At 50.8% G+C, this 21,890-nt stretch overlaps 1 protein-coding gene across 5 annotated transcripts in view; it reads left to right on the top strand.

The window, feature by feature from the left end:
- Positions 1–21,890, top strand: part of IQCH (IQ motif containing H) — a 198,147-nt gene that overhangs the window by 60,639 nt on the left and 115,618 nt on the right. For 4 of the 5 annotated variants that reach the window (XM_060175627.1, XM_060175630.1, XM_060175629.1 and 1 more), the window contains 4 exons: positions 4,263–4,391; positions 6,970–7,046; positions 9,015–9,053; positions 21,844–21,890. The exon at positions 21,844–21,890 is cut by the window's right edge and continues 505 nt beyond it. In XM_060175627.1, coding sequence (XP_060031610.1) covers positions 4,263–4,391; positions 6,970–7,046; positions 9,015–9,053; positions 21,844–21,890 — 292 coding nt within the window. Of the gene's footprint in view, positions 1–4,262; positions 4,392–6,969; positions 7,047–9,014; positions 9,054–9,116; positions 9,213–21,843 lie in introns of those variants that run through there. The other variant, XM_060175631.1, reaches the window with a different exon arrangement.

The raw sequence follows: 21,890 nt of genomic DNA, 5'->3' as shown, positions 1-21,890 counted from the left end.
GCTGACTGGGGGTTCCAGCTCCCCCGCTGGCTCTCCTGGTGTCCTCAGGCTGGGAGTCTGCACCTCGGTGAGTCGGCCAGAAGGTCGGAGCAGGAGACCGGGTGCTCCCACTGCAGACCCGCCACGGGTGTGATACGGAGTCAGGTGCTGCTACGGGTGTGGACTCCGATGGCCATGAGCACTCCTCGCCTGTGAGTAGTGACTGTGCATGGAATCGAGCTCTGAGCTCGGAGCTCTTCTGATGCTATTCTGGCAGCACTTAGCATGTTTATTTCAGCGCCCCCATGCAGGAAGACCAAGTCGGGAGAGATCCCGCAAGGCTCAGACTATGCGCGCCTTAGTCTAGAAGCTAGTCTGTGGAGCCGCTGGTATTCCAGTTTTTAAAACACAAAAAAGCTTCACATCATCTTTACTTCAGCATCTCCACCACCTGAGTCACACCAAGCATTTTGATTTTTAGTTTTTAAAATTTTAATCCTTATTTATTTGTTGGATAGAGACAGCCAGAAATTGAGAGAGAAGAGGGGGACAGGGAGGAAGAGAGACAGACAGACGCCTGCAGCCCTGCTTCAACACCCGCAAAGCCTTCCGCCTGTAGGTGGGGCTCAAACCTGGGTCCTCGCGCGCTGTAACATACGTGCCCCACCAGGTGTGCCACCACCTGGCCCTGTACTGAGCATTTTCTAGGTACTAAATGTTGGCTGATGAAAGTGTAAGTGAAAGAAAGGCCCAGGACTGAGACGGCTGACTTGCATCTCCCTGCCGCTGAACCCCACTGGCTGAAGTAGCTTCCTCTAGGGTCTCAAGGGACTGAGTGAGGCGGCCTTTCATCTCTCCTGCCTCCCCTTCTCTCTGTTGTGCTGTGGAGCGGGTTCTCAAGGGTCCTCGTGGCACCGAGAACCAGTCTGCTGACCTCACATGGAAAGAGAGCAAAATCCAAGAGGGCATTTATAGTCTCCTAGCTTCGTAAGCACCTCACGACATTACCACTTTCCCAGGTAGGACCCTTGGGTGTCCAGAAAGCTTCAAGACATTCGTTTTTTGTTAATCGTATATCATTTACTTTCTGGGATTACTGAATAACTCTGAAGAAGATTCTTTTTCTGCTCTTGTGTGATCATGTATTCTTCTTCCTGGATCAATACCCAGTGAATGAAATAGTGAATGAATGACTCAGCCCTTGCTTCAGCAGTACACACAATTAAAGAAAATTCCGCAAAGCAAAAGCAAATCTAGGACGATGGTGATTTGATGCAGGAAAACAAAAAAGTCCACATTTTCACCCACCAGTCCACATACAGCCCTCGTGGCTGATCTTAATAGCTGGTGAGCCAGCCACCTGGCGACGTGGGTATAAGGAGCGCTTCCCATGATTCCGGTGCTGCCCAAGGCCATGTGAGCGTCAGAAAAGGACAAGCCGCAGAAATACAGATCTAGATGTTTACGTGATGCCCTCAGCACAGTTTCAGCCTCACCCCCACCTCCATCAGCCCTCCACAAGGTGAAGGATTCAGATGTCCAGGAGAGAGTGTCAGCTGCTGAAGATGCTAGGCAGAGACCTCTATTTTTGCTTAAATTATCTCGCTAAATCTGGAAGGAAAAACTGCTTCATTTTATATTTATCATCATCATCATCATCATTATTATTCTTTGCCGTCAGAGTCATTGCTGTACTTTGGCACCTGCACTATGAACCCACCACTCCTGGCAGCCATTTTTTCCCCATTTTTTTTTCTCTCTTCTTATTTGATGGTACAGAGAGAAATTGAAGGGGGGGGGACAGAGAGGAGAGAAAGTCAGACTCCTGCAGACCTGCTTCACCATTCGTGAAGAAGCTTTCCCCCTGCAGGTGGGTAGTGGGGGCTTGAACCTGGGTCCTTGTGCATGGAGGTAAGTGCACTTAGGCTGGTGTGCTACAGCCTGGCCCCGTTTTCTTTCTAAATGGTTAAGTCCACATCCTAAGGCTCAGTTCAGGCTCTGTGGGGCTTCTCAAAAGGTGCTGTCCGATCTCAGAAGAAACCGCGAGCTTTGCCGCCCAGGCTCCACCACCCTCACCTCACTCTGCTCTCTGCTCCAGCCACCCTGGCCTTCTTTCTGCCTCCTGTTGGGTCGAGAGCATCTTCCTGTCAGTCCTCCCGAGGGCCTTCACAGATGAGCACAGTGTGTGACTGCTTACTGGGAATCGATCTAGCGTCCTTGTGACGTGCACCAACAGAGCTCCTGTGATGTCTCCGGCCACCGCTGTCGCCCCAACCCAGAACAGCTCCTGACACACAGCAGACACTTCTCAGATGTCGGGAGGATGGACGGACCTCTCATTCCTAGTCTGGCCATTCGGAAATTAACAGTGCTATGAAAATTGAATGAGACAGTGGCGACAAGGCTCGTTTTCAAAAGCAGGCAATACCAAAACTCTCATAGAAGTAGAAAATGGACACAAGTCTGGGGTCTTCTTTACTTCAGCCACCTGTTAAGAGAGAGTTTGTGAGACGTCATGCCCATTTAAAGGAGATTTCAACGGGTTCAAGCCCCTGCTCCCCCCTGCAGGAGGAAAAGCTTCATGAGCAGTGAAACAGGTCTGCAGGTGTCTGTCTGTCTTTCCCTCTCCCTCTTTATCTACCCTCCCCTCTCAATTTCTCTCTGTCCTGTCAAATAAAAATAAAATAGAAAGCAAAAAGAAAGAAAAAAATGGGGGAAAAGTGGCCACCGGGAGCTGTGCCAGCACCAAGCCCCAGAAACAACCCTGGCGGCAAGAATAAGAGAGACTTCAAAGAACATACACTTATATGTCAGGAATATCAAAGTAAACTTGCAAATTGATGCAAAATTGGCTTTTTCCCCCCAGAGCACTACTCAGCTCTGGCTTCTGTTGGTGCGGGGGATTGAACCTGGGACTTTGGAGTCTCAGGCATGAGAGTCTGTTTGCAGAACCATTATGCTGTCTCCCCCACCCCAAAGCTGACTTCTTTATGGGAAGGAGGGTGAGCCCTCCCAGACAGCTTATGCTCCTGTATATACAGAGAGGGTCATTTACGCCCTTGCCGGTTTTTTAAAGTTTGCCGCCGTCTGTCCGGAGTAGAGAAAGAGTCTAGTCACAGATCTGCGCACTGCAGTAAGTGGAGCAAGGCTGCTCCTTCTCAAGACCAATCACCTCGAGTCGTCACGGGGCCAGCTTCTTATTGCACCGCAGACTCAACTGTCCCCCAGCTAGGAAGGCAAGCCAAGAAAGTGTCCTGTCACAGGAGTCCAGCTGCAGGACCTGAAACGTGGGCGGATTCCTCTCTGCTAGTGGTGATGCCAACGCTCTAATGTCGTCGGGTTGAGCAGGGAGTGGCCTTGCTCACCACAGAGGGATGGGTCTCCTGGAGCCCAACGCCAGGCCTGTTCTCTGGGTGGGCTGCGTCAGCGCTGCCTCCCTAAGATTGGCTTCTCCAGCTCTTCAGACTCGATTCTCCAGCATCACCGGGCCAGAGCCTTGCTGGCACGCCAGGGCGTGGCTCCCCGAAGGTACACGCCTTGGGGTGAACCTCTTGCTCACCTTGGTGGCACCGACAGAGCTCTTGGCGAGAGCTGTCCGTCCCGAGCTGTGCCGAGCATTTGTTGCGCTCCGGGTCCGAGAGGACAGAGTCACTGTATGAGAGACAGGTCCTGACGGCAGGCTTTGTTCATCCATTCATTTACTCATCTGCTTATTGTTTTTAAACTGTCTCCTGTTCTTAAAAAGCTTTGGCGAAACCTTGTCACACCATACCGGCACAGTGTGAGTTCTAGGAATTGCAAATCAGTTGATTAATACTAGCCGTGCTGCCCCGTTACACGAGATAAACTGTTAACAGTGATGCGAACTCTTTCTCCTCTGAAGTCTAACTCAACATAACAGCAGCAGGGACATGGTTTTCAGCACATGGATCTTCCTTCCTTCAGAACAAGTATCTCCTGAGCTACATGTACCTGAGTTTTTTTGCAAAGTTTTGGCGAGAATAATAGTATCATTGATTGTGGTGTTATAGAGTATAAGGTTCAGTCTGCTTTGAAAATCATACATCTATCTTAAGATGAAAGCATCTTACAACACTGCTGTTGGAAACTCAGGTTTCCCTCGGGTTAGAACACAAGGGCTTCAGTGGGTGGCCCCGGGCTGCCTTTTCCCTGCTGCTGAGTGGGCCCCCATGTACCGGCCCTCACAAGGAGCGGGAGGCCGCACTGGCTGCTCAGCTGTGACCAGTGGCGTCAACGCTGACTTCTCCAACCTTCCTTTCAAGGGATCCTGAGTATGCTCGAGCGAGGCCTGATCCCCCCAACAGCAAGGATTACCTTCCAGAACCCCCCCATCTTGCCCAGAGCTGCTCCTCTGCATGCTTTCAGCGAGGCACACAAGTCTACACGTGCAGGTAAGACAGTTGTGACTTACCGGTGACTGTGCCTCGTCGGCCCAGGGCACAGAAACGGCTGCCCAGCGACATGCAGTCTTCTGGCATTCGGCTCTGATCTCCAGTCACAGGACAAGGTGCAAATCGTAGACCGTTCTGGACCCCCTGGCCAGATAACACAGACGGAGCTGCAGAGCGCTTCCTGAGGGCCTGTCCTCAGGCTGTCTGTCAGGAGGGGCGCAGGCTGTCTGTCAGGAGGGGCGCACAGGCGCAGCTCAGAGATGCTGTGGGCTCAGTTCCAGGCGACCTCGGCAAAGCAAACGCTGCACATCGCGCCGTCATGTGGCCACTGTGGCTGCTTCCTGGTGCTTATGATCGTTCTGCTGGGCTGGCAGGAGAGGTTGCCCAGATGACCCAGGTTCGAGCCCAGCCCCTGCTGCTCTGGAGGAAACTTTGGTGTGCTGGCATCTTTCCCTCTCTTCTTCTTCCTTCCTTCCTTCCTTCCTTTCTTCCTTTCTTTCTCTCTTTCTTTCTTTCTCTCTCATTCTTGCCACCAGTGTTATCACCAGGCTTCGGTGCCAGCTTGATGAATCTGCCACTCCGGACAGCTTTTTCCTTTTTTCTCTTCATATTTTACTTGATAGGACAGAGAGAAATTGAGAGGGGAAGGAGAGATAAGGAGAGAGAAAGATGGACACCTGCATCCGTGCTTCACTGCTCGTGAAGCTTCCCCCATGGGGGCTCGAGCACATGGTAACGAGCACACTTAACCGGGTACACTGCCACTCAGCCCATATCAGGCACGAGAGTCTCTTTGCATAACCATTATGCTATCTACCCCCACCCTTAGCCCCGTCTCTGTCTTTCTTTCTATCTGGAAAATTCAGCCTGGAGTGGTGAAGTCCTAGTGATGACAGGAAAACAAAAGGGGGGGGGAGAAAAGAGAAAAAAAAGAGTTCTATTACTGAAGCCTAGTATGTTTGCCACAGCATCAAGTGTACATATGCTGGTTAAAACATTTTCTTTGGGGGTCAGGAGATAGCTCAGATGGTAAGATGCATGCCCTACCATGTGAGAGGCCCTGGGTTTGACCTCCATGGGGGTTTGCATGTATAGTGCCACTTTTGTGGCTCTCTCTCTCTCAAAAAAAAAAAGACTAAAAATTGGGCCAAGGGGGCATAATTATGAGGCCCTGGCCCTCGGCTGTGGTGTCCAGTCACATACTCGAGGCCCTGGCCCTCGGCTGTGGTGTCCAGTCACATACTCGAGGCCCTGGCCCTCGGCTGTGGTGTCCAGTCAAGGCCGTGGCCCAATCATCAGCATCACAGTGTAGACGCTGAATCCTCTGATCCTGTGAGTCATGATTATAAATCACATGATGCCCATCAGATACCACGAATGAATCACCTTTAAGGAGGTCTCAGTGACCAGACTGGAATTCCTGTTGTTTTCAGCTGACACTTTACACATGTGCCTCCCAGGGTCACGTTTTTCATTCTTTATTTTGGAGAGAGACAACAAAGAGAGAGTGAGGGGGTGGGCAGGCAGAGAGCACAGACAGCATAGCATCTCCCCATCAACTCTGGGGCTCCCCGGTGCCATGCACGGTGCTCCTGTAAGGTGCCAGGGCTCAGACCCAAAGCCCTGGCTGAGGCGGTCCCACTGGCTCCTCCTTTGTGTGAGAGACACTTCTCGCAGCCCTCTTGAGACTGTGCCGGAGAAATGAATCCTCTAGGTGAAATTCTGAGCTGCGTGTCGATGTGCTGTGGTTGGTCAGCTTCTCCATTTTTCCCCCCAATTACTGTTAGGTAATCAACAAAAATACAACTGGAGGTGGGGGGTGGGGACTATGGAAGTGGGTTGTAAAAAGACCCGGGGGTGGTGTCTGGGAAGGATTTGGCAGGCCCAGGGGCTGCAGGCAGCAGGGGAGATGCAAGCCCTCTCCTGAGTCCTGTCAGCGTCCGCAGCCTTGTGCCAGATGCCTGTCAGAAGCTTTCACAGACAGAGCAGTTTCCAAAACAACACAGGCGGCAGTTTTCACTTGAATTACCATCTAAATACTTAAGAATCTTTTTAAAGATTTTTAAAAAAAGATTTTAAAATTTTATTTATTTATTCCCTTTTGTTGCCCTTGTTTTATTGTTGTAGCTAGTGTTGTTATTGATGTCGTTCTTGGATAGGACAGAAGGAAATGGAGAGAGGAGGGGAAGACAGAGGGGGGAGAGAAAGACAGACACCTGCAGACCTGCTTCACCACCGGGGGCTCGAAACGGGATCCTAATGCCAGTCCTCACGCTTTGCGCCACGTGCGCTTAACCCGCTGGGCCTGACTCCCTAAAGATTTTTAAGATTTAAGGTTGGTCCACCATAGGCTGTTAGATCAGTCCACCTGGGGGCTAGCTGGCCTCACCTGCTGATGGGCTGTTGACCGTCCCTGCCTTTTGCTCATTTTGAAACCACGACAGTTTCACTGGAGTCACCCGGAAAGGACTGTCAGGGAACAGCTCACTGGCTTCAGGACCATGTGCCGCTCCAGGCGTTGGTCCAGTGGCCCCACCCAAGGTCTCCAGGATATAACCCTGCACTCCCACCCCTACAGGTCCCTCGGAGACATCTGAGCCCCCAGGGACAGTAACCGAAGCCAAGAGCCGCCCTCCCAAGAGACACAGGCCAAAGGTATTCATGATACTTTTATTTTGGTATTGCAGGGACTTGGTGCCTATGTGGTGACTCCACCATTCCTGGTAGCCATTTTTTCCCTTTTCACGCAGAGACAAAGAGACATAAAGAAGTGGGGGAGAGAGGAGAGACACTTGTAGCCCTGCTTCACCACTTCCTCCCGGCAGGTGGGGACCAGGGACTTGAACCCTGGTTCTTGAGCTTGGCGGTGGGTGTATCTGTGGGGTATGCCAATGCCAGGCCTCGGTATTCTCATTTCTAGCAACTCACTATACTTTTATTTGGTTGTGACTTTCACATAGAAGCAAGTACTACTTGGGCTGCTGCAGGATGCCATTGGCTCTTCAAAAAGGGAGAATTAGCATTGTGGGGGTTAGAAGACTGAATTATCACATTATTCTGAGATTCGTCAAATGACTTAAGTCAACTCACAACACAGCCCCAGAGTTTGGAATACAACAGCAAAAGATTTCTATCCAAATTGGTGTTACTGTGAAATCTTATTGTATTTCATTTGTTTTTAAGCAGAGGGTTATTAAAAAAAAGTGGAGGTGGTAGGGGCCGGGGAGATAGCACAGTGGTTCTCCAAAAAACGTCCACGACTGAGGCTCAGAGGTCCTAGGTTCAATCCCCACCACTTCATAAGCCAGAGCTGGGCATTGCTCTGGTTGGACTCTCTCTCCCATTAAAATCATATATATATTTTTTAAAAAGCAAGCTCTTCGATTTTGCAAGAACACATTAGTGAGGCGCGAAGAGGCGCTCCACGCTCTACCATCCGAGACACGACCGCCGCCGGCCCCTCGCCCTGCTGCAGAGCGGCTGGGCTCTCCTGGTGCTCTCTTAGGTTTCTGAGTCACAGATAGTCCCGTGATAATCGAAACTTTTCACCGGAGAGGAGACAGCTGGTGTTGCCTTTTTTCTTGGCTTACCCTGTGTGCTTACAGCTGCTCCCATTAAAAAAGAAAGAAGGGGGGGAAGAGAGAGAGAGAGAAGGAAAGAAAGAGAGAAAGAAAGAAAGAAAGAAAGAAAGAAAGAAAGAAAGAAAGAAAGAAAGAAAGAAAGAAAGGAGAAACTGAAAGAGTGTCTGGGAGCCCCAAGCCTGCTGTCTCCACAGAAAACTGCGACCTGTCCTCCAGGCCTTCATCTTCCAGGGCCTCATTTTCCTCGAACCTCCCTGTGGCAGGCGAGCGAGTGGGCTCCTGCCCCCTTCAGAGACAGACCACCAGACTGTTTATGTAGCAGCAGGTCACGTGACACCCAGTTGCCATGACAAATATTTGTGTTTTGTGGAAAATGTGGGTGAAGAAAACAAGCAGCCGGGTCCCCAGACAGACAGGCGTCCGGGCGAGCTTGGCAGGCACCCACGTTGCCTCAGTCAGCTGCTGCTTTCAGGGACAGCGGGCGCCTGTTTTGGTTCTCAGCCCTCTGAGCTTAAGAGACAACAGATAACAGATCCGCAGGTCACGCAAGAAATCTGTTGAGAGAATGTCCTATTTCCTGAGACTTTTAGCCCTGCTGTCAGTGTCCTCTCCACTGACTTCACAAAGCTCTCTCCTTGCCTGGCTCTGCCCTGTGGCCTGGGGCAGGCATCCTTTTGGAATCACTCTTCCCAGGGGCGCAGTGATTCAGATATTGCATGAGAAATAGCAGACATCAGAGGGCTGAGAAGGACCGTGGTGTGTCTGGTCCCCACAGAGCCTGGTCCTCAGAGATGTTCACCGCCAGGCGGCCTGGTGTCTCAGGGAGACGCCCTTTCTCTCAGATGCATCTGATGTTCCTTGGTTCTGTCCACATTTTTGTTGTCACCCTCTGTCTGCAGGCCAGCAGCACCCTTGGCAGTGGCATTATTGTTTGGGAAGGGAGCAGATAGGGGTGGGGCAGCTGAGGGGAGGCCGGGGACAGGGAGGGAGACTGCCCACGAGAGTCATTTTGACTGAAACGGTGTCTCCTTCTTCATTACAGGGGAAAGGCAGGAGGCCAAGAGGACACTACGACAGGAAGGTCTGTGATTCGTGTGACTAGTTGGTACTTGGGGTCTGTCACCTGATGTCCCCTCCTTTTGCTCCCGGGCAGAAGTATGGGCGGCAAGGTTGACAGCCGGGACCACGTTCCTTGTGCTCCTCCTTTGGGAGTGGGGACCTGTTTCCCAGGAGGAATATGGTTCGTCTAAAGGGAGAATTCTGTTGCGTGTTTTGTTTTTGTTTTTGCCTTCATTGGGGCTGGATTAGTGCCCAAGCTTCAGTCCAAAAACTGGTTGACCGTATTCAAACTTGGCTGAATCACACTAGTCTTTGCCCTCAGTCCAAGATGTCCACCTCTTACAAACACAAGGACAGTTGAACGTTAGAGCGTAGGATCTGCAGGTCTGGGCCCCAGGGCCCCGAGTTCAAGCCCTGCCACCACCTTATGCCAGAGTTCAGCAGTGCTCCGGTCTCTCACTCCCTCTTAAAGAAAAATGACTGAGTCCTTAAAAACTAAATAAACAAAGAAGGAAGCATAAGTGAACTTAAAAAGAAAAAAAAGGGAGTCGGACAGTAGCGCAGCAGGTTAGGCGCATGTGGTGCAAAGCCCAAGGACCGGCGTAAGGAACCAGGTTCGAGCCCCCCAGGCTCCCCACCTGCAGGGAAGTCGCTTCACAGGCGGTGAAGCAGGTCTGCAGGTGTCTGTCTTTCTCTCCCCCTCTCTGTCTTCCCTTCCTCTCTCCATTTCTCTCTTTCGTATCCAACAACGACAATATCAATAACAATAACAGTAATTACAACAATAAAACAACAAAGGCAACAAGGAAATAAAATTAAAAAAATAAAAGGAAATAAAAAAACAAACCAGAAAGTGAGGAAAGGCACAGACCCTGTGGTCCCAGCCTCCCTGAGAGCTTGAACTCTTCCCCGAGGCGGCTTTCCAATAATCCTGTTCCTCTCAGCTCTGCTACTGCTGTCTCTCTCGCTCCCGGCTGCTGGCACGGCCGTGTGCTGAGTCTGCGGGGTACCATCTGAGCAGTAGTGGGCCCCCCGAAGGAGGAGAACTCGCATGAAGCCCTTCTTGAATCAAAGCACCACGAAGCAAAGAAGCAACTACCAGGAATATACAGGCCCCCAGAGTAACCCAGTAAGTGACACCACTTCACACACGGCCCCAGGCCACGCGCCCGTGAGAAGGGCAGGAATGAGGGGACACAACCTGCTACTATCTGGAGATGAGAGTTCCCAGGCCGGGCCAGGGGAGCGCAGGCTGAGCGCTGCCTCTGCCCAAAGCAAACGCAGAGTGAGGTTCTCCTCCCTCCCTCTGGGCTGCTGAAAACAGGCACTGAAGGAGGACTCTGGTGGAGCGCACAGGATGTGGCCTCACAGGGAGGCCTGATGCCGAGAGTGATGCCAGGGCCTCAGAGCATTTGGAAAGTTGCCCGAGACCCGCCATTTGTAAAGGAACTCTTTCTCCAAGACACTCTCACGCTGTCTCCTGCAATTAAACAGTCCATCTGCAAAAAAACTGCTTTCTGGTGACTTTCTGCGTGTTTCCTTTGACCTCTGCTGTCAGGCGTGCTTTCATTGGCTTTACTTTTTTTTACCTCCAGGGTTACCACTAATGAATCCACTAATCCTAGCTAGCGGCCATCTTTTGTCCACTGTTGTTGTTGTTGCTGTTATTGTTATTAGATAGGACAGAGGGAAATGAAGAGAGGAGGAAAAGACGAGGGGTGGGGGAGGGCGGGAGAGACAGACACCTGCAGCCCTGCAGCCCTGCAGCCCTGCTTCGCTGCCTGTGAAGCTTCCCTGCAGGTGGGGCCTTCACACAGGACCTTGAGCTTCACACCATGTGCACGTAACTCGCTGCACCCCGCCCCCAGCCCTACTCTTACTGCTCTTTCCTGTCCTCTCTCAAGTTAGCCAAATAATCCAAAGGCAAGAATGATCCAAAAAACAAAATAATAAAGGAAGAGAGTTGACAGGAGTCTATTCAAGACACCCAAGGTCTGTCTTTCTTTCTTTCTTTCTTCTTCTTTTTTTTTTTTTAAATATTCATTTGTTTATTTAATGGATAGACACAGCCAGAAATTGAGCGGAGGGGGGGGGGGCTAGAGAGGGAGAGAGACAGAGACACCTGCAGCCCTGCTTCCCTACCCGAGAAGCTTCCCCTGCAGGTGGGGCCGGGGACCAAGCCCTTTCTTTACAGGAAACTAGTTCAGGGCTTCCAGTTGCTGAAGTCGCCGCTCTCAGTAGATCTTTCTGTTACTCCAGGCAGTCGCCTGACAGATCTGTTGCAGTCACCTGATTGTAGTGACCCTCACTATGAGGAAAACAAGCAAACCTGAGCGAGTGACAAACGCTAGTGGCTTAGCACAGCACAGACAGCGCAGAGACAGCCACCGGAACCTGGGCCAAGCGAGGCCCAGCAGAAGCCTGAGGTTCTGCAGGTCAGAGGTGACAGGTGCTGGAAGAAAGACACCTGGCCAGCAGAAACAGGCAGACAGACTCAGGAAGAGGTAAGCAGTCACAGGTGTGAATCGCTTCAGTTGCCCTGCAGTCAAAGGTCACTCTTCAGCTCACTCTCCTTTTGCTGTTTCTTGTGGTTGGTTTTAATTTTTTTCTCCATTTTTTTTACGTGTGATGAACAGTGGGTTACACTCTTTTAGGATGACAAGGTCTAGTTCTCCACCACACACACCACCAACGTCCTGTGTCCTCACCTTCCCACCCTCTAAAAGAGAACCGCCAGAGTTCGCCTGCATCTCAGAAAGCTTAGCGGCTTACTTGGCGGGTGGGCAGTGAGCTTCCCGCATGCTCCAGCCTTCCTTCTTGTGGGAGGGGTTCAAGAGTTAGTCACGAATCACAGCTCTGTGCCTCAGAGAGACAAGGTGAGACTCACAAAGACGGCGTCCCAAGTTAACTCTCCAAACCTCTTTATTTTCCTTTCACTTTATTGATGTCATGGATCAGATTATGACCTGATCATTCTCAGACACTTAGGGAAAGTCCAGCAAAGAAGTAAGAAGACCCGAATGTTCAAGAAGATTTCCCAACGCCACAGCCTCTGGTACAGCTCTGGCACTGGCGTCTCTCTGCGACGATTCTTACTCTGCACCTAAAAATTATCATGGGATTGGAAACTTTTTTTAAAAACTATTTTTTTCTTTTTAATTTTTTTAGTATATTTATTTATTTTCCCTTTTGTTGCCCTTGTTGTTTCATTGTTGTCGTTGTTGGCTAGGACAGAGAGAAATGGAGAGAGGAGGGGAAGACAGAGAGGGGGAGAGAAAGACAGACACCTGCAGACCTGCTTCACCGCCTGTGAAGCGACTCCCCTGCAGGTGGGGAGCCGGGGGCTCGAACCGGGATCCTTAAGCCGGTCCTTGCGTTTTGCGCCACGTGCACTTAACCTGCTGCGCTACTGCCTGACTCCATATTTGAAACTTTTTACAAAACGTCTTTGTGACTACACACTCTTCTGTCTTAACAGTACCATTATTTTCTTCTGGTTGTTTATTATTAATTTTTTTGTATCTCTGTTTTCTTATATGTCTATGGAATTGGGTCTTGCATATGCACAGCTTCGTCACTCCCGGGTCGTTTTCTTTTTCATTCAGATAAAAAGAGAGACAGAGAGGGAGAGATGTGAGAAGTGCCATGTGGTGCCGGGCTGGCCTCTGGGCGGCACACCCAGCCAGACACCCTGCCCTGGGGGCCTTCTCTCCACCCACACCCTGATTTACCTATAGCTACGATCACACTGCCTGCAGTACTTACTGTGAATATTAAGAGTTCAGTTTTCCCGTTATAAATAAAACTGCCAGTAGCACCGTTCATACATGTGACCAGTCTTCCTGTGTATGCTAGGTCTTTGCCCAGTCAAGGATATGGACATCTTCAGCTCAAGTTGTCAGACTTTCTGTTCGTGCATTAGCACACAAGCTGTGAGTGTGCAAGTACTCAGCACGACCACAGAGCTACGTGGTGCAGCAAACCTGGTCAGTGGCTGTAAGCGTACAGTATATTCTTATTATATTATTTATTTGACTAATGTTTTTAAACTTAAATTTTTTATTCTCTTTATTTACTTATTGGATAGAGACAGCCAGAAATTGAGTGGAAGCAAGAGATAGAGTGGAAGAGAGATAGAGAGACAACTGCAGCCCTGCTTCACCACTTGCAAAGCTTTCCCCCTGCAGGTGGGGATCAGGGGCTCGAACCCAGGTCTTTGTGCATTGCAACATGCACTCAACCAGGTGCGCCAGCACCCAGCCCCTGTTATGTTCTGTTATTCACTCATTCACTCAGTAATCGTCCCCACGTGCCAGGCAGTGTACTAGCACAAAAAAGCTGCCCTCCTGGGACTTCCCTAGAGAGGGGTGGAGGGTAAAGACAGTGCAGACAGTGGTGCAGACAGTGCATGCTACAGTAAAGCAGAAGGGTCAGCAGGAGAGCGCACCTGCTTTGTCTTGGAAGCATCTGGAAGAAATAAAAGATATTTCATTTCAAGCTGTAAAGGGTCTGCGAAGGACACGCATAGTCACCTTAGTGCTTCACTCCCCTGAGCCCCCGGGGGCCAAAACCAAGCGGTGAGCCTAGCAGACTTACACAAAGAGCATATCTGACAATAAGAGCCAGTCCCTCCCCAGCCCACCCCCATCTTCACCTCAGACTGCCCGGAGACAGGCCTGCTTGACTGGTAACTGAGTAACTAAGGAACGAGGAAACGTGTGTTAAAAGACCTGTGTCTACAGTCACTGCAGGCTGCCCAGAAGAGACTGTAAACCCGGAAGTGCCAGCCGTGAGGGAGCAGGGGGAGGGACTTCACAGTAGGGCCCAGCTTGTCTCTGGTGTGTGTGTGGGGGGCCAACACGGCTGAGCTGGGCTGGGCCAGCTGGCACCCCACTGCAAGATGGTATAAATGCTTCCCTTCTGGTCTTTCTTCAGGGTCCCCAAGGCCATTCTTGGAGTGAACAGGCTCATTGCATTTCTAATATATCCTGGTTTCCAGCCTAGAACCCACCACACAGGAGGGGGCTTTGGAACTGTGATCTCTCTCTCTCTCACTCTCTCTCTTTCTCTTTCTCTCTACCTGAGAAAGTCAGCACAGATAGGTTAAGCCCTGGGGGGTGATGACAAAAATAAGAATAATCATAAAACACAGCAGAATATGTCAGCGTAGTGAAGGCAAAAAGGGGGCTCAGAAGTGATCAGTGAGTAGATCAGATCTGCATTTTTTTGTTTTCTCCTGCAGGGAAATGGTAATGTTGAGCTTCACCACGGTGATATCAGAGGACATAAGTCCGGTGTGAGAGCTGCTATTTCAGGGGCCTGGGAAATTAGAAGCAGTAGGTGCACCTGACTTTTATGCCTGAGGCCCCAGAGGCCTCCGGTCCAACCCCCAACACCTCTGTATGTCAGAACTTACTCGGTCCCTCATCAAAACATGACACTGACTCTCAAGACCCAAAGACAGCTCCTACTGAGAAGGCGACCCCCCCCTCAGAATCCAGGCTGCGCTGGCTTCCCATCCTGCCTGCTGCCTACACTTCCCCAAAGACCCCTTCACCCCCTTTACCCCCTCCCCACTTGCCACTATCACAAGTGGTTCTGAACCTGTTTCCAAGGGTAGCAGAAAAGATGAAGTCAACTCAGCAGAAGTGTGTCTCTAGAAAAGCAAACTTTACAGGTGAATGAAAAGAGAAGCCATCAATTAAAAAAAAAAAAAAAGTGGCCCTGACTTTGCTGTGTTGGATCTTCAGCCAGGATCAAAGTCCTTGGCGTCTCTGTACCCTAACAGTGCCCCTCAGCTCAGGGAGAGCCTTCTCCCTGCCAAGGGTTTCAGAGCTCAGGAGGACTCGTTTGAACAGAGACACCTTTCAAGGCAACTGCAGAAATCACCCCCAGGAAGCTGCTGCTGACCCGAGTGGCCCCGAGACTCAGTCCTCTCCCTTAATCTGGCTCCGCTCAGCGAGTTCTCTGTCCGGTTTCTCTTTTTATCCTCTGTAGGAAGGTGAAGACTCTGACTCCACTTGTAATGGACATGCAAAGTCTATGGGCCTTCCCCATCCAGCTAAGAGTTGTCCTGTTGGTCTGCAGGCCTCAACATACCACAACCTTACTCTCTGGGGCTCCTCCACGAGCACCTTTCCACAGACTTGTATGGGCCGCGAATCCTGGCTGGGACCCGAAGTTGCTGGGAAGAGCTGTCCATCTAAATGGTGGAAACGGGAAGTCGGCCCCCTGGGCTGACACGTTCAGGCAGAGAGGGTGTCAGAGCTGAAAGCACCCCGAGGGGTCTTCTGATGGAAGCTGTGGGAGGGTTCTTTGTGGAGGGACCCCAAGGCCACAGAGGAAGGTGGTGGCAGAGTGAAGTCCAGACCCCACCCCACCCCACCCCCAGCCCCACTGCCTGCCTTCCCAGCATTCTGTGTCTCAGCGGGCAGTCCTGGATTTAGTTTAATGCCTACTTTCCAAGTGAGGAAGGAACAGCAGGTGGGGGCCATCCTGGATGTGGAGGCAGGGGAGGGGGTGGAGGGTAAGGAAGGCAGGGCTCAGACGAGGAGTTCTGGACCCTTAGAGCTGTGGGTGTCGGTGGGTCATGGGCAGGGGACAGCCAAGCGGGGTGATCTTGGGCAAGTTTCCTAACCTCTCTGAGTCTCTTTCCCCATCTATGGTGCTAACCACATGGACTGGTGCTGAGACACCGAGACTCTTCTGTCTGCACCTGTTAGGGTCTTCACAGCAACAGTCCAGCACCTTTTGACTTTATGAAAACTTTCCTGTTCAGAGAGGATGTTATCTTAGCTCATGATGCCGGCTGGCATAGCTAAATGCCATGGACTGGTGACTCACAGCGCTGGAGCGTGACGTCTGGTGAGCCGCTGGCTCCTGGTCAGTCAATGGCCTCCTGTCTTGCTGTGTTGCTACAGGGTAGAGCAAGAGAGACCATCTCACTAGCATCTCACAAGGGCAGCAACCCATCAGGAAGGCCCTACCCTTATCAGCTAATTATCTCCACAAAGTTTCAGCTCCAGATACCCCCACACTGAGCGCCCAACAGAGGAGGCTCTGGAACATGAAATCTCCACACCCACCCGCCCGTGATAAGTCTGCCCCAGAGCGCAGAGCCAATGGAGGTGGCACGCGAGGGCTTACACACAGCCAGTAGTGATCTGTTGAGTAAAAGCCCGGGCTAGTGACCTTCCTGAGCCTCCTGCCCCGTAACTGAGGCTGTGACTGCGTGTGCCCTGGCCACACCGGCTGTTCTGCGTATCTTTCAAATGCTTCTAACAGCTCAGCTCTAATGCCTGTCCCTGCTCAAGCCTTAACAGCTTGTGGGTCCTCAACAATATCAAGGGATAAGCCAGACAGGTGGCATTTCTCGTCCTCAGGGATGAAGAAGATTCCTTCTCTGGGAACCACTCCATCCGGGCTCTGGGTCCGAGCACTCACTCACAGCCTTAGTAGTGAGGAAAGCCTCCCAAAGTACACTTGTGTCCATCCTCCTAGGTAATTCACTCTCAAAGAGTCTATTCATGGGGGCTGGGTGTTGGCGTAGCTAGATGAGCCCATGTTGCCATGTGCAAGGACCTGGGTTCAAGCCTCTGGTCCCCATCCGCAGGGGAAGCTTCCCGAGTGTGGAGGCAGTGCTGTAGGTGATTTTCTTTCTCTCTCCCTACTTACCTCCCTGTCCCCTCTTTATTTCTGTCTCTAACAATGTAAAAACAAAAAAGATGATACTCATGTTGGAGAGTCCCAAATGCTTGAGCATCTCCTATGAAGAGATCCCAGTTTGGTCCAGTTTCGGGTCCCTTGATTAATCTTACACCCATGTGTGTGACAAGCACTGTTTTTTTTTTAATATTTATTTTATTTATTTATTCCCTTTTGTTGCCCTTGTTGTTTTATTGTTGTAATTATTATTGTTGTTGTCGTTGTTGGATAGGACAGAGAGAAATGGAGAGAGGAGGGGAAGACAGAGAGGAGGAGAGAAAGATAGACACTTGCAGACCTGCTTCACCACCTGTGAAGCGACTCCCCTGCAGGTGGGGAGCCGGGGTTCGAACCGGGATCCTTATGCTGGTCCTTGTGCTTTGCGCCACCTGCGCTTAACCCGCTGCGCTACAGCCCGACTCCCGACAAGCACTGTTTTTTAAAAAGGCTAGATACACATGCCTTTCTCTGGAATTCTTTGCAGCTGCTATTTCTAAAGTTTAGAGGGTAACGCGGATACTGTCCTCTCCATCTCCCTGTCTGTGACTCCCCGACACACAGTTACCTTCCTGCCTCCCTTTGTTTTGGTGCAGATCGAGGATTTCCCCTAAATAACTGCTCCAGAAACTCTCTGAGTCCCCTAATTAGTGATTACACTTTGCAAATGAAGAAGAACATTCCCAGCTAGTTGACTCGGTTAGTTAAGGCAGGGTGCCGATAATTAGGCCTCAACCGGAGCTTTGGGCTTCGTGGGAGCCAGTGGTGGGCACAGGCCTTTCCCAGAGGTGCGGCCAAGGGTGCCAGGAAGGGCCAGGCGAGAGTGGGCATGGCTTCTCAGAGGACCACCCCCTCCCCACTAGAAGGAAACTGTGGCTGTGAGTCACTAGCAGCACGTGGACAGTATAGCTCATCTCTGGCAAAGAGAGAGAGAGAAGGAGAAGGAGAGAGAAGGGAGGGAAATGTGGAGAAAGAAAAGAGAGAGGGAAGGAAGAGAAAAGAAGTGCAAGGAAGAAGGGAGGGAGGAAGGGGAGAAGGAAGAGGGGAAGCTTGTGGAGGTGACTGGAGGAGGAGGAATAACAGAAGGAGGCGTGACCTTTCATCAGGGCTCTGGTCCCCGGCAGGCCGTGAAGCCGCTCTGTCTCACCTGCTCGCTGGGCCTCACAATGCTGATGCACTGCTTTAATTTGGGAAGCCTTCCTCTTGAGAGACATGTCTGTTCTTGCTCTGAGTCGGAAGTGCTCCCCAGTGTGGCATTCTCTGTGACAGATGTCCTCCCGTTATGCTTTAGCTGACTCCAAGCCCATGGCTTCCTTGTGCCTGAGTGGTCTGCTCGGTGTCCAGGATGCTTTTCCTCTGAGAGCAGGTCCTGGCTGGAACACCATCCGGGCAGGTAAGGAGGTGTGATCCCTTTGTCTGCAAACAGCCACCGGCGGAGGCTGTCAGACCACCCTGGCCGGCCCCGTGGCAGTTCTCACAAGGGTTTGTTGATGCCAGTTTGAATGGATGTGAGTTCCCTGGGCCCATCCCACAGAGGGGCATGGATAGCATGGCTCAGACGGACACAACCATGTCACAGAGATGTGGTCAGGGTCCCAGGAAGCACCTTTTCTAAACTTCTCAAGCTCGCTCCGTGTTCACAGACGGTCCGGGTTTCACACAACGGTGTAACACCGTAAGGGAACTTGGGAATACTCTGGAGGCCAGCTTTCTCGAGATCCCCCTCCATAGCTGGCCTTGCGGGACTCTGGGGGGGGGGGGAGTCCTTGCTGAAGGGGTCGTACTCGTGACTGGCAGGCCCCACCAGCTCTGTCCTTGTCCCTCTGTGACTGTCCGGGTGTCTGTTTCTCACGGCTGCAGGGTTGCCATTCTTCTCCTAGTTCTGACCTTCCCACCATCCAGCCCATTCCTAGAGGGAGGCAGAGACGTAGCCGGGGTCCACTCCTGCTGGGACGTGTGCCACTGGTCCTCCACCTTCCAGGAGAATCTGCCTCACCGGGCAGCACTGGTGTGTGCGACAGGATGCTGACTTCTCTTAACTCCATCTCCTGCCCATCTGAGAACAAGGGCAGAGCACTGCAGCCTTTCTCAGTGCTGTGATCACACCAGGAAGGCGAGGAGGGTCTTGGCCAGAAGGCTTTTCTCAGTGTTTCATGCCAATAGCAGCTTTCAAGATATAGAAGGAGCTCACAGTGGCTTATAGTCTGGTTTTAGGCCGGGGAGCTAGCTCAGGGTTAGAGCACGGGGCTTCCAGACCTGAAGGCACAAAGGTCCAAGGTTCAAACCCTGAGACCACCACGTGCCAGAACTATGGGCACTTTGACCACCCTCCGCCTCAAAAGTAAATAAGATATTTTAAAGATAAGGTCTACCTCTAAAAAGGAAATTCTCCCTTTGGGACTTAGTGCTTGTTTGGTTTTTGTTTGGTTTTGTTTTAGCATTTTCCACTTGAAGTGGTAGTTATCTAGTTATCTCACGGTCCAGGATGTAAAGCAAACAAAACACAAGGATTTGAACTGTGATTTAAACTTTTCCTTGTGTTTACTTACTTTTCTTCTCTCTCTCTCTCTCTCTCTCTCTCTCTCTCTCTCTCTTTTAACCAGAGCCCAGCTCAGCTCTGGCTTATGGTGGTGCTGGGGACTGAACCTGGGACTTTGGAGCCTCAGGCAGGAGAGTCTCTGCAGAATCACCATGCTGTCTCCTCCCACTACTATGCTTCTCTTGTACACGCACCTCTCGGTTTACTTTTCTCTGTCTGCCTTCAGTGTGTACATCCACATGAGTGAATATTTGTTTAGTAAAGACAAAGCAAATAGGCTCTCCTGCCTGAGGCTTCAAGGTTCCAAGTTCAGTCTCTTACACCATCACAAACCAGAGCTGAGCAGCGCTCTGGTAAATAAATAAATAAATATTTTTTAAAAAGACAAAGCACAGTCTAGACTCTTAATAACATTCTACACAGCACAGTGGCAAAACTGCTGTTGTCAAACACATCTCTTTGATTTTATTTTTTTAAATACCTGTTTCTTTTTATGAGAGAGGCCAGAGTACTGCTCAGCTCTGCCCTAAGCCATGCCAGGAGTCCTGTACTCTGCCACTGGCCAGTCCCACAGCCCTGTGATTTTATTTTAAAAATAGTATTTATTCTATTTTCATACCATATGTGAAAAGGTCCATCATCTTATTCCCCAAGAACCCCGCTTCTGCAAGTAGGAGCTGGGTGGTACGCCGGTTACTGTGTGCAAGGACCTGGGCTCAAGCCCCGTCCTCACCTACAGAAAGGAAGCGTCGTGAGTGGTCTCTCCTCTCTGCCATCTATTCTCTCTCTCTCTCTGTATCTCATGCTCTCTCAAAAAGAAAAGAAAAGAAAAGGGAAGAAAAGAGAAGAAAAGAAGAGGAAAAGATGGCTGCTACAAACAGAGCCGTGCAGACAAGTCAAGTCGCAGAGATAGGCCTGGCAGCAGACAAGAAAAACCATAAAAGCTGTTTATTTTTGTGACTTAAAAAATGCCGTCGGGCAGGGGTAGATAGCTTAATGGTTAGGCGGAGAGACTCTCATGCCTGAGGCTCTGAAGTCCCAGGTTCAATCCTCCAAACCACCATAAGCCAGAACTGAGCAGGGCTCTGGTTTCTCTCTGTGTCTTTCTCTCAAAAATAAAATAAATAAATACAAAAAAAAATTCAGTCAGTACAGGTAAAAACCAAATGAAAAGTAAAGGCTCCAGTGGTACTCACTTAAGATTTCAGATTCTGGGCAATCGGGCGGTAGCGCAGTGGGTTAAGCACAGGTGGCGCAAAGTGCAAGGACCCGCGTAAGGATCCCGGTTCGAGCCCCCGGCTCCCCACCTGCAGGGGAGTCGCTTCACAGGCGGTGAAGCAGGTCTGCAGGTGTCTGTCTTTCTCTCCCCCTCTCTGTCTTCCCCTCCTCTCTCCATTTCTCTCTGTTCTATCCAACAACGACAACATCAGTAACAACAACAATAATAACTACAACAATGATAAAACAACAAGGGCAACAAAAGGGAATAAATAAATAAATATTTTTTAAAAACTTAAAAAAAAGATTTCAGATTCTGGGACCAGGTGGTGGCGCACCTGGTTAAATGCACACATTACAGTGTGCAAGGACCCAGGTTCAAGACCCTGGTCCCCACCTGCAGGAGGAAAGCTTCATGACTGGTGAAGCTATGGTGTAGCTCTCTCTCTCCCCTCCCATTCCCCTCCAATTTCTGGCTGTCTCTCTCTCTCTCCACTAAATAAGGATAATAAAAAAAATAATAATAAAAAAGATTTCAGATTCTGTGCACCACAGCTCCAGATGTGGTCTAAAGAACACGCTGAAGTCGAGTGAAGAAAGTCTGTCAGAAGGAGCCTAGGCAGTGGCCGCATCTCACCCTCGTGGAGAGCTGGAGAAGACAGCAGGAGAAGTAGTTGCAGACCACTAGAACGCGGAGGCGGTTCTGAGTCACAGGGACAGTTCTGACGGCGCTCTTGATATGGCCTTCTTTTCCAACGATGCATTCACTGATTAATTTTTGTGCGAGAGACCGGTGGGCACAGCTCAGCTGCGGCCCACAGCACTACCAGGACTGCACCTGGGACCCCTGGGCCTCAGCCACACATGGCCTGAACTCTTAACGCCGCGCTGTCTCTCCCCCCCCACACACACACACAGCCTGGCTTCATCCTGCCTTTCAGGGCTGGTGGGTTGTCGGTGCCACTCAGCATCCGGGAAGCAGGACTCGCTTCCATCCAAGCATGTGTGGCACATGAATCACCGATTATCCAGCCAGCTGACCACATCTAAGTGAACTGAACGCGTCATTTCATACGGTCTGCGGTCTTGAGAAATTCCAAGACACTTTGCGAAAGTGAACAGTCTTGGAATCTGTTAAGACGATTTTCTGGTAATGAGGTTTATGCCCAAGTATTGGTCAGACGTCCATAGTGTGGTTTGTGTATACTGAATAAAACCAGGATTGGTAGCCTCCCATGGCAGAGGGGAAAGTGTGTGTGTGTCTGCGTGTGTGTGTGCGCGCGTCTGCGTGCGTGTGTGTCTCCATGTAGACCACAACTCTATCTCATCTCTGGTGACACTTCCCCTCCCACAGGGCATGAAGCTCTCAGTGAATGTTAAAAGTCCCAAGTCACCGTGGGA

The sequence above is a fragment of the Erinaceus europaeus genome, chromosome 16 (genome assembly GCF_950295315.1).
Source record: "Erinaceus europaeus chromosome 16, mEriEur2.1, whole genome shotgun sequence".
In the NCBI taxonomy this organism is placed as follows: domain Eukaryota; kingdom Metazoa; phylum Chordata; class Mammalia; order Eulipotyphla; family Erinaceidae; genus Erinaceus; species Erinaceus europaeus.
The sequence above is the reverse complement of the archived record's forward strand: the minus strand, read 5'-3'. Positions and strand labels throughout refer to the sequence as shown.